This window comes from Sapajus apella, unplaced genomic scaffold (genome assembly GCF_009761245.1).
Source record: "Sapajus apella isolate SASKATOON/1434 unplaced genomic scaffold, GSC_monkey_1.0 scaffold40, whole genome shotgun sequence".
NCBI classification, from domain to species: domain Eukaryota; kingdom Metazoa; phylum Chordata; class Mammalia; order Primates; family Cebidae; genus Sapajus; species Sapajus apella.
Window position 1 is genome coordinate 19,053,214 of NW_022436980.1, and position 13,025 is coordinate 19,066,238.

A 13,025-nucleotide genomic window follows, 5' to 3' on the forward strand; every position below is an offset into this window, starting at 1 on the left:
TGTATCTTCATTATCAGAAGACTTGATTACACTTTCACTTTGTAGCACAAACCTACTTATCTTTAGAGGAGATCCAAGAACCCAAGAGTACAGTTTCTTTTCTCCTGCCTGAAGAATCAACAGACCTTTCTCTAGCTACCCAAAAGAAACAGCCTCTGGACCGCAGAGAAACTGAGAGACAGTGGTTACTCAGAAGGCGGAGATCTATTCTGTTTCCTGATGGAGTAAAAATCTGCCCAGATGAAAGTGTTGCAGAGGCTGTGGCAAATCATGTGAAGTATTTTAAAGTTCGAGGTAAGCAAACATTCCAATCCTTCAGCTCCATAGTGAAATTCAAACATAGTTCAATCATTTGTTAGGTAACATTGTAAGTCAAAAATTTTGATAATTTAGACAGGACTGAGCCAAAACTACCTTTTTGTTGCTAAGAATATAATATTAATGTAACGTCAGAGAACAGTTTACATTAAGAGAGGAGGTATTTTTTTTCCCCAGTGCCCTTCAATTAAGGCAATAGTATCATTTAATAATTACATGCACTTAACCAAAGGAAGAACACTTTCATGATTTGAGTTTGTAGGCTTTTGGTATGTTATGTAAGAAACTTTTTTCACATGAGGACAGTCACAATATGATGTCTTTCATTAATTTCAATAACATATTCAGAGAGGAAATGTCTTAAATCTTTTTAAGCGCTTCAAAAATACCAGTTTATGTTTTGGGCTACATTACTTTTTACTTCTTCATTACAGTAAATGCCTAAGTATACCCACAAAACAGATTTATGAAAGTATACTCATCTGCTTGCCTATTTATTGATAGTTACTATATACATAAAATATAATCAGTTTCTATATTTTATAGTTCAGTTATTCTACAGATTGACACTGGTTGCTCTCTGGTTGGTACACATAAAACTTTTTACATCTAAAATGATGGCATTTTTCGAAATAAACTCTCACATTTTATTTTGTTTTTAATTAAACAGTATTCTTGATCTCATACCCTTTTAGGTAAATTCATACCATGTCTCATATATTTACTAACATTGCTTTACTGACCTTAGTATATCCCTTAGACATTTGAAGGACTCCCAAACTTTGCTTTTTGCTGCTCAAGAGCCAATAAAAAGCTATAATATGGATGTGATGTTAGTAAACAAGGTGGAGATAGATGATGAAGTGATTGTAAAATTAAGCTTTTAAATTCATGCATTTATTCATTAATTCATTAATTCAGCAAATGTTTATTAAGCCTGAATTTTCCAGGCACTGGATTATATGAACATTCTGTCTGAGTTGCTACTTTATCTTCTTCATTTTCCTCTTTCTGTCCTTCCGTTCTTCCTTTCTCATCAAAGTTTTAAAAATACAGTGAAAATTTAATATAATACCAGCTATTACACATATTTATATATTTGATATTTTTGTTTATTAAAGTAGTACAATGTATTATATTGGCAGCTTTTTATGAGTGTATTTCTATTTCTTGATTGTATTTGAGAGCTATCAAATATTATGCAATAAACTTTCCTTTTACTTTTTAAATCGAGGTCCATAGACCTGGCATTTTGGGTATAGGGCATATGCCAGAAATGGAAAATTCCAGACAGTGAGAAGAGAATAAAGGAACTGAAGGTGAATGAGAATGACAGTTAATAATTTATCAAGATTTTATTTCTACCACCTGGATTTTTACTTATTATTATTTATTTATTTATTTGAGATAGAGTCTCATTCTGTTGCCCAGGCTGGAGTGCAGTGGCAGCGAGATCTCGGCTCGCTGCAACCTCTGCCTCCTGGGTTCAAGCTATTCTCTTGCCTCAGCCTCCCAAGTAGCTGGGATTACAGGCACTTGCCACCATGCTTGGCTAGTTTTTGTTTGTTTGTTTGTTTGTTTGTTTTGTATTTTTAGTAGAGACAGGGTCTCACCATACTGAGACAGGGTCTCATTATTTTAAAATGAGACTATATAGATATTTTGGCAGCTGATTAAATAGTGAAGAGGAAATGACCAATCATGTAAGGGATTTGGTCATACCTTTTAATTGCTTTGCTCTTGTTTTTATAAATTCAAGAAATACTGTTGAAAAAGAAGCTCACAAAAATGAAAATAAAGTATTCCTAGAATAATTGATTTTAAAATACAGATGCTGTGAATAAGATCCTTGAAAAAGGATTTCATACAGCTAAGGTGGTTGGCACACCACATCAAGATTATAGCTGAGATAGCTGTTACTGTCATGGTAAAAAATAAATATTTCATTTGTTATGTTTTTAAAAATGGAGAGAAATGAGTATTTCAACATAGGTCTTGCTTGATTTTGAAGAGATAATTTGTATTATGCCCATAACACCAAATGTTTGAGATTTTGAGGGAGGGAATTCTTCAGTCTTTCCCTTTTCTACCAAGCTAATTTAGTCTAATGGTTTTCTCAGTTTTTCCTTCATAGAGAATTTGGTATCAATTACTAAATGTTGTAACAAATTTGAAAAGTGTTTCTAAGCAAGATGCAACTATATTTAACCTAATGATTTGTAAACTTAGATAGCATACTTGGACACCCCTCTCTTTTTTTAAAAAAAAAAAAGTTTGTTGGACTTTTAAAAATATAGCTTTATTGAGGTATATTTTAATGGAATATAGCCTGCATATATTTAAAGTATACCATTTCATTAGTTTTGACAAATATATCCTTGAAACCATCATTATAGTTAAGATAATAAACTTATGAATCACTCTTAAACATTTCTTTATGACCATTTATAATCCCCACTTTCCTCACTATCTCTCCTTACCCCAATACTGAGGCAACCATGAATCTGCTTTCTATCACTATATATTTAGTTTGCATTTTCTATACTTTTATATAAAAATGGAACATACTCTTTAGTATATGTTTATTTAGTACTCTTTTTTGGTCTTGCTTATTTTACTCAGTGTAATTATTTTGAAATTCATGCATTTTTTTGTGTATCCGTAGTTTGTTGGCTTTTATTGTTAGGTAGTATTCTATATTATGGGTATAATATAGGATATTTGGGTTGTTTTTAGTTATTACTGATTACAAGGACAAAATTATGATCATTTGGGTACAAGTTTTTCTGTGAACAGATTTTCATTTCTACTGAGTCATAATGGTGGAACATCTGTGTCATGTGATAGGTGTATGTTAACTTTCTAAGAAGTTGTCAAGTTTTCCGGTATGACTGTATCACCAGCAGTGTGGTAGGATTCCATTTTCTTCACATCCTTGCAACATTTGGTATAGTTGGTCTTTTTTAACTTTAGCCATTCTAGTGGATGTATACTTTTTCTGATTTTAATTTGTATTTACCTAACCACTTATGACTCACAGTTTTGAGCACTTTTTTTATATAATTATTTGTCATTTATAGATCTTTTTTAGTGAGGAGTCTATTTGAATATTTTGCCCATTAGAAAATGAGTTCCTTGTCTGTTATTGAGTTGTAATTGTTCTTAGTGTGTTCTAAATATAAGTTCTTTGTCAAACATATCTTTTGCATACATTTTTTCTCGTAATATGTAGCTTGCCTTTTCTATTTTCTTAACGATGCCTTTTAAAGAGTGGAAGTTTTGACATTTGATAAAGTCCAGTTTATCAGGCTATTCTGGGGAGCATCCTTTTAGTTTTTGATCTAAGTTTGCTTAACGTAAGATCACAAAGTTTTTTTCTCAGTCTTTTCCTGTAGAAATTTTACAGTTTTTAGGTTCTAGATTTAGATCTGTGATCTGCTTTAATTTTTGTTTATGACATATGAATCAAAGTTAATATTTTTGTATATGCGTAGTTAATTGTTTCAATGCCATTTGTTAAAAAAGATTGCCCTTTCTTGCCTTTGCACCTTTGTTGAAAGTCAGCCTTTATATATGGTGGATCTGTTACTGCAGTCTTCATTCTGTTCCACTTATTTTTCTATTTTTATGCCGATACCATACTGTCTTATTTACTGTAAGCTTTATTATAGATCTTTAAATCAGATAGTGTAAGTTCTTCAACTGTGTTCTGTTTTCAAATTTGTTTGGGTATGCAGTCTTTTATAATTCCATATAAATATTAGAATTAGCATACCAAGTTTTACAAAAGGCTGCTGAGATTTTGATTGGGATTGTGTTTTATTCTGTAAATCAATTAGGAGAGAATTGCATTGCCATCTTATCAATACAGGTTGACTATCTGTCATCCAAAATGCTTGGGACCAGAAGTGTTGTGGATTTCATTTTCTTGAGTTTGTGAATATTTGCATAGACATGAGGTATCTTTAGAATGAGACTGAAATCTATGCACAGAATTCATTTATGTTTCATGTATACCTTTTACACACATCTGAAGTATTTTTATACAATGTTTTTGATAATTTTGTGCACGAAATAAGTTTTTGTACATTGAACCATCAGAAAGCAAATGTGTCACTATTTCAGGCACCCATGTAGACAATCTGTAGTTGTTTGGTGTCATCATCATTCCTGACTCTGAATTTACATGCTACAAACAAGCAATCATTTTCTCATACCTATTTACATATAAGTACTTTATGGTAAAAATATGATATACTGTTAATACTGTGAAGAAGAATGTGTTCAGGGTAACTAAGCAGAACAGTAGCATTACCAGAATACCTGTATCAGCTGTTAAACAACAGTAAGAACAATGGCAGGCTTTTAGTTTCTATCCACAATGATGTGTTTTGATTAAAGGTTTTTCAATAAAGTACAACGTACTTTATTACTATTGTTCGTGTGTCTGGCCTGCATGGGTGCCATTTTATGACCCTTTGTGGGTGGGCTCGGTGGAGTAAGAGAGGCATTTGTAGATTAGCTACTAAAGGCTATATCCTTATTTGTCAAGGATAAGAATTCTGAACTGTTTAGTTGCAGGCCAAGTAGTGAAGTATGCAGTATTTGTCTGTGATGGAATTTTACCTTCCTTGGTACCTCTTTGCCTGGAGGTCATGCTGATTTTGTTCTCCTCTCTTTTGCCTATAGTGTCCTATCTAGGTTTCTCCTTTCCGAGCTATGCAAATGCTTCAGAAAATGTAACCATTCTGAATCCTGTTATTCCAAGTTAGTTAGTTGAAACTTCTTGTCAGATAGCTCCCAATTGAAAAGCCATTGGATTAAGGATGCATTACCTTTCCAGAGGGAATTTTATTTTTTTACGGCTTTTACTGGGACGTAATTCATATATTATACAATTTACCCATTTATATTACAAAATTCAGTGGCTTTTTAGTATATTCACAGATATACCAAATCACCACAGTCAGTTTAAGAACATTTTTATCACCTAAAAAAGAAACATGAGAACCTTTAGCTGTCATCCTCTTATCCTTTTATCTCCCTTCCCCATCTTCCCAGGCTTAAGTAACTGCTAATCTACTTTCTGTATCTATGGAATTGTGAATTCTGGATATATCATAAAATAAGATCATATAATACATGGCCTCTTGTGACTGGTTTCTTTTAATTTGCATATTGTTTTCAAAGTTCATATCCATGTTGTGCATGTATCAGTACTTTATTCCTTTTTATGGCTCAATAATATTCTAGTGTATGGATATATCACATTTGTCAGTCAATGGACATTTGGGTTGTTTTCATTTCTCTTAGGTCAATATCTAGAAGTAGAATTTCTGGGTCATGCAGTAACTTTATGTTTAACCACATTAGGAACTGCCAGACTAATTTCCAGAGCAACTCTACTGTGTTATATCCCACAAGCAGTGTATGATGGTTCTGATTTATTCACGTCTTTGGCAACACTGTTTTCTCTCTCTCTTTTTTTTTTTTTTAATTATAAGCATTCTCATGGATTTGAAGTCTCACTGTGATTTTGATTTACATTTCCCTAATGATTAATGACATTCAGCTTTTCCTATGCTTGTTGCTGATTTGTATATCTTCTTTTGAAAAATGTCTGTTTAGATCTTTGCCCATTTTTAAATTATGTTGTCTCTTTATTGAGCTGTAAATTATTTATCTATTCTGGCTATAAATCCCTTATCAGATAAATGATTTGAAAATATTTTATCCCCTCCTCAAAAAAAGAAAACATTTTATCCAATTCTGTGGTTTGTTTTTCACTTTCTTGATGGTATCTTTCATGCGCAAAATTTATTTTGACGAAGTTCAAATTATCTATTTTTTGAGCCTTTGGTGTCATAACTAAGAATCTATTGCTGAACCTGAGGTCATAAAGATTTATTCCTGTATGTCTTTCTAAGAGTTTTATAGTTTTGGTATGTACATTTAAGTCTTTCATCTATTTTGAGTTAATTTTTTTTTGTATGTGATATGAGGTAAGGGTCCAAAGTTATTCTTTTGCACATGACTATCGAGTGGTCCCAGCACCATTTGTTGAAGACTATTCTTTTCCATTGAGTGATGTTAGCACTCTTGCTGAAAATCACTTGACCATGACACATGATTTATTTCGGGACTCTCAATTGTATTCCATTGATTTATATGTCTATTCACGTGCCAGTTCTGTAGTCTTTGCTTTGTAGTAAGTTTTGAAATCAGGCATGAGTTCACCATCTCTGTTGTTTTTAAAATTATTTGGCTATTCTAGGTCCCTTGCAATTTGACATAAATGTTATAGTAAGGTGGTCACCTTCTACAAAGAAGTCAGCATGTATTCTGATAGGATTGCACTGAATGTGTAAATCAGTTTGGAGGTAATGACATCCAACAGTGTTAAATATTACAATCTATAAATATGGGAAGATTTTCCATTTATTTAGCTCTTTATTTTTTTAAAATATTTTTTGTTTTCAGGGTATGTTTTGCATTTTGGGAGACTTAAATGTATTCCTAAGTATTTTATTCTTTTTGATGCTTTTGTATATGCACTTGTTTTCTTATGTTCATCTTTGGATTGTTCATTGGTATCATATACACATACAACTGATTTTTATATATCAATTTTGTATCTTGCAACCCTGTTGAACTTGTTTATTAGTGCTACTAGTTTTAAAATGGATTTCTTAGGCTTTTCCAGATATAAGCTCATGTCATCTGCAAATAGAGAGTTCTTTTCCAATTTGGCTGCCTTTTATTTTCTTTTCTTGCCTAATTGCCCTGGTTAGAATCACTGATTTTCCTTTTTTTTTTTTTAACTTAGTTATGGTAGATTTTTGTGAGCAAATGCTTCTTCGTTTGTCATGTGCCCCGAGGACCATTTCCAGAGCTTTTAAATAATTGTTTTCAAAATCATTTTTGCCAGTTTCTCTGGGGAGTGGATCTGTGTAGCGCCTCACTCTTCATGCTGGAAATGGGACTCTGGTAATTGCATTTTAATAGCCTACAAGGTATAAAAGGGTTAAATGTAACTTAAAAGAATGAATTTTTATGGAATATTTTAGACAAAGCATTGAACTACTGAGAGAGAGAGAGCTTTTTGTAGGAAGTGAGAAAACATTGTCCAAAGCATAATTTATAGGAGACAGCTTCACTCTGTGAAGCTAGAATAGAGGTCAAGGGAAGGTCTGCTATGAAACCTGGTGATTTATATCCCTTCTGGATGCTCTCCCATATTCCTTCCAACTATATTTCTTCAGCACACAATAATGCTTTTCAAAGATTTTATGAAAAAATTTTAAACAGAAAAGTGAAAGACTAACATAAACACCCATTTTCTCACAACATAGTTCTATAGTTAACATTTTATTATATTTGCTTTATTATTTATCTATCTCTCTAAACACTTTTTTTTTTTTTTGAGTTAGGGTCTTACTTTGTCACCCAGGCTGAAGTGCAGTGGCGTGATTACACCTCACTGCACTCTCGATCTCCCTGGGTTTAGATGATCCTCTCACCTTAGTTTCCTGAGCAGCTGGAATACAGGCATGTGCCACCCTGCCCAGCTAATTTTTTGTAATTTTTGTAGAGACAAGACATTGTTGCCCAGGCTGATCTCAAACTCCTGGGCTCAAGTGATTTGCCTACTTTGGCCTCCTAATATGCTAGGATTACAGGTGTGAGCCATCTTTTTTTTTAGTTGTATTTCATAAGTTGAAGACAACAGTACAATTCCCCCTAGATATTTCTGTATGAGTATCATTAACTAGAGCTCAATATTTGTTTACTTTCTGAAAGGTGAAATTTACAGAGTAAAATGCATAAATCTTATGTGTACCACTTGGTGACTTTTGACTAATACATATTAACCCAAACTTCTCTCAAGTTTTAGGATATTATCATCCCAGAAAGTTCTCTTATATCCCTTCCCAAATACTTACCATTCTAGTATGCAGCCACTCTTTAAATCATTTTTTAAACTCATAGATTATTTTCAATTTCCTAGGACTTTATATAAATCAAATAGTATGTGCTTTTTTGTATAATGCTTCATTCACTCAGCCCCTTGTGATTCATCTATGTTGTTGCATGAAATAGTAATTTCCTTATGATTCCATTATATGGCCATTCGTTTATTTTTCTATTGATGGATACTTGGGTGGTTTTCATTTTTAAGTTATTATGAGTAAAGATGCTATGGCATTGAACATAAGTCTTTCTGTGGCTATATGCTTACAGATGTCTTAAAGGAATACCTAAGAGGAAATTTCTGGGTCATAGATGGTATAGTCTGGCTGTGTCCCCACCCAAAATCTCACCTTGAGTTGTAATCCCACATGTTGGGGGTGGGACCTCATGAGAGGTGATTAGATCATGGGGGTGATTCCCCTGTTCTGTTTTCATGATACTGAGTGAGTTCTTACAAGATCTGTGGCTTTATAAGGGGCTTTTCCTGGCTTCACTCAGCACTTTTCTCTCCTGATGCCCTGTGAAAAAGGACATGTTTTCTCCCCCTTCCACCAGGATTATAAGTTTTCTGAGGCCTCCCTAGCCATGCAGAACTGTGAATCAATTAAATCTCTTTCCTTTGTAAATTCTTCAGTCTTGGGTATTTCATAGCAGTGTGAGAATGGACTAATACAGAAAATTGGTACCACATAGTAGGGCATTGCTATAAAGATACCCAAAAATGTGGAAGCAACTTCAGAACTGGGTAACAGGCAGAGATTGGAACAGTTTGGAGGATTCCGAAGAAGATAGGAAGACGTGGGAAAGTTCAAAACTTCCTAGATACTGGTTGAATGGCTTTGACCAAAATACTGATAGTGATATGGACAATGAAGTCCAGGCTGAGGAGGTCTCAGATGCAGATGAGGATCTTGTGGAACTGGAATAATGGTGACTCACTATGTCTTAGCAAAGAGACTGGTGGCATATTGCCCCTGCCCTAGAAATCTGCAGAATTTTGCACTTGAGAGAGATGATTTAGGGTATCTGGTGGAATAAATTTCTAAGCCGCAAAGCATTCAGAATGTGACTTGGGTGCTGTTAAAAGCATTCAGTTTTATGTATTCACAAAGATATTACTTGGAATTGAAAGTTATGTTTAAAAGGGAAGCACAGCATAAAAGTTCAGAAAATTTGCAGCCTGACAATGCAGTAGAAAAGAAACCCATTTTCTGATAAGAAATTCAAACTGGTTGCAGAAACCTACATAAGTAATGAGGATCCAAATGTTAATCACCAAGACAATGGAGAAAATGTCTTCAGGGCATGTCAGAGGCCTTCATGGCAGCTCCTCTCATAACAGCCCTAGAGGCCTAGAAGGAAAAAATGGCCAGGTCCAGAGCCTTGCTGCTTTATGCAGTCTCTGGGCTCGGTGCCCTGCATCCCAGCCATGGCTAAAATGGGCCAACATAATGCTTAGGCTGTTGCTTGAGAGGGTGCAAGCCCCAGGCCTTGGTGACTTACATGTGGTGTTGGGCCTGCAGGTACACAGAAGTCAATAATTGCGGTACAGGAACCTTTACCTAAATTTCAGAGGATGTAGGGAAATGCCTGGGTATCCAGGCAGAAGTTCTGGGCAGGGGTGGAGCCCTCATGGGGAACATCTGCTAGAGCAGGGTGGAAGGGAAATGTGGGGTTGGAACCCCCACGCAGAGTCCCCACTGGGGCACTGACTAGTGGATCTGTGAGAAGAGGACCACTGTCCTCCAGATCCCGGAATGGTAGATCCACCAATAGCTTGCACCATGTACCTGGAAAAGCCATAGATACTTAATGTGACCCTGTGATGACTGCTGGGAGGCAGGCTGTACCCTGCAAAGCCATATGGGTGGAGCTGCCCAAGACTGTGGGAGCCAACCTTTTATATCAGTGTGACATGGATGTGAGACATGGAGTCAAAAGAGATCATTTTGGAGCTTTAATATTTGACTTAATTTTGGCCAATTTCTCCCATTTGGAACAGGTGTATTTACCCAAAGCCTGTACTCTCATTGTATCTAGAAAGTAACTAACTTGCTTTTGATTTTACAGGCTCATAGGTGGAAGGGACTTGCCTAGTCTCAGACGAGACTTTGGACTTGGACTTTTAGGTTAATACTGGAGTTAGTTAAGACTTTGGGAGACTGTTGGAAGGGCATGATTGTGTTTTGAAATATGAGTATGTGAGATTTGGGAGGGGTCAGGGCAGAATGATATGATTTGCTTGTATCCCCACCCAGAATCTCATCTTGAATTTTAATCTGAATTGTAATCCCCATGTGTTGGGAGCAGGACCTTGTGGGAGATGACTAGATCATGGGAGTGGTTCCCCCATGATGTTCTGGTGATAGTGAGCAAGTTCTCACAAGATCTGGTGGCTTTATAGGGGCCTTTCCCCCACTTCACTCAACTCTTTCCTTTCCTGCTGCCATGTCAAGCAGGATATGTTTGCTTCTCTTCCACTGTGATTGTAAGTTTCCTGAGGCCTCCTTACCCATGTGGAACTGAGTCAATTAAATCTATTTCATTTATAAATTACCCAGTCTTTGGTATTACTTCATAGCAGTATGAGAATGGACCAATACAATAGGTTTGGTGTATATTTTGTTATATAAGAAACAACATTTATTTTCAAAGTGGTTGTACTATTTTACATTCCTACTAAATATGAGGCTTCTGGTTGCTCTGCATTTTTGCCAAATTTTGGTGTTGTCCATGTTAAAAAATTTCAGTCATTCTGGTTTGTGTGTGGATACTTTAATTTGCATTTCTCTGAAAAATCTGTTAAAGCTTAAAAATTGTTTTGGCTTAGACTATCTTCTTCCATCAAATAACTGTTGGACAATCAGAATTGAACGTGATAATACTATATGATATTCATGCAGCACTTTGCAATTTGTGAAGTACTTTCACAGATAAGATTAATAAGGCAGTAATTATCCTGTTAAAAAAGACAGACGAGTCCATTGAAACTTTGAATAGTTAGATAAGTTACCCATGGTTATCAAACTAGTACACAGTAAAGCTAGAGCTGGAACTTAGATCATCTGACTCTGTGAGTCTAGAGGTTCCACCTCAATACACTGCCTGATGTGCATTCAATCTTCTTGCTATGAAAAATAGTTTTTTTGATCTCTTGTTAAATCTAACTTTCTGTCTTACCACTCTCCTCCTTTTCCCTTTCATCCTGGTCTATGTGTTACCTACAGTGTCCTGCACCTCTGGAATGGTTACAGGACAGCAGTACATTCAGTACTGTATGAAATGTGCAGACATCCCATTTAGCAGCCTTTCAGATCTGATGCTTTGGAATAACTTAGCAAATACATTGATTAGTTTTTCTTTTAATACAGCAACATATTTCTCCTGAATATCGTTTTTAAAGTCATATGTATGTGTGTATGTATATATATATTTAAATTAAATTAATAGGCTATATTTCTTAGAGCAGTTTAAGATTTATAGAAAAATTGAACAGCATGTTCAGAGAGTTACCATATATTCCCTCAACTCATTCAATACTTTTCCCTTTTACTACCATTTTGTATTATTGTGGTATATGTGTTACAATTTATGTGCCAATATTGACACATTATTATTAACTGAAGTTCATAGTTAACATTAGGGTTCGCTCTTTGTGTTGTACATTCTATGGGTTTTGACAAATGTATAACAACATGTATCCTCCATCATAGTATCATATGGGGTACTTCCACTGCCCTAGAAATCTGCTGTGCTCCTCCTATTCATCCCTCCCTCCCCCAGCCACTGGAAACCACTGATCTTTTTACTGTCTCCATAGTTTTGCCTTTTCCAGAACGATATTGGAATCACCGGTATGCAGTCATTTCAGATTGGCTTCCTTTACTTAGCAATGTGCATTAAAGTTTTCTTCATGTCTTTTATGGCTTGAAAGCTCATTTCCTTTTATCACTAAATAATATTTTAGATACATCACTGAATAATATTTTAGAGAATACTATTTTAGATTTCAACTATTGAAGGATGTCTTCATCACCCCCAAGTTTTGGCAATTATGAAAAAAGCAACTTTAAATACTTGCGTGCAGGTTTTTGGGTGGGCATAAGTTTTTTATGTATACAAAAGAGTAATTACTATTTTCTGTTTTCAGATATGAAATATAGTAGTTTGAGAGTGATAATTTCAGGGTGATATCTTCTACCTGATTTTATGTAGTACTCTCTGCTTCCTTTAAGCTTTGAGGAAAATTTCAAAAACTTTTTTTTTTAAATCAGAAATATTTGATGACTTTTTGAGCAAGTAGATGCAATGCAGTTATGTCACAGCATTTAGCCAAAAAGCTCCAGTCCGTTCACAAATGTCAGTGTCTCCTTCCCCAATGATCCTGAAAAGCAAAGAAGCTAGTTTTTGAAGTTATGGCTTTAGGAGAATATCTGTGAAATTAAGGAAACTGAAAACCACAGTGTCCATTACAAAAACACTGGATTACATACCAGATACTCAATATCAGCTCACTTTTGTAAAGTATAAACCTGGATTTTTTTTTTTTAAAGAGATGGGGGAGACACTCCAGCTTATGAAGAGATGAATCAATTCCCTTTGCAAGAGAAAGTAATGGGAAATATAAATTATCTTCAGAAATGAAAAATTTAAACTGGACATACATACAGACAGCCTTTGACTGAGAATCGTTCCTGTGTCCCTCCAGAAAGGACACTTGAGTGCCTCAGGGAATC

General features: G+C 34.9%; 1 protein-coding gene across 1 annotated transcript in view; it reads left to right on the plus strand.

Annotated features, from left to right (window-relative positions):
• IMPG2 (interphotoreceptor matrix proteoglycan 2) overlaps window positions 1-13,025 on the plus strand; it is a 117,859-nt gene that overhangs the window by 2,274 nt on the left and 102,560 nt on the right. Inside the window, exon 2 of the mRNA XM_032299246.1 lies at window positions 46-294. Within this exon, the coding sequence (XP_032155137.1) occupies window positions 46-294 (249 nt within the window). The remainder of the gene's footprint in view (window positions 1-45; window positions 295-13,025) is intronic.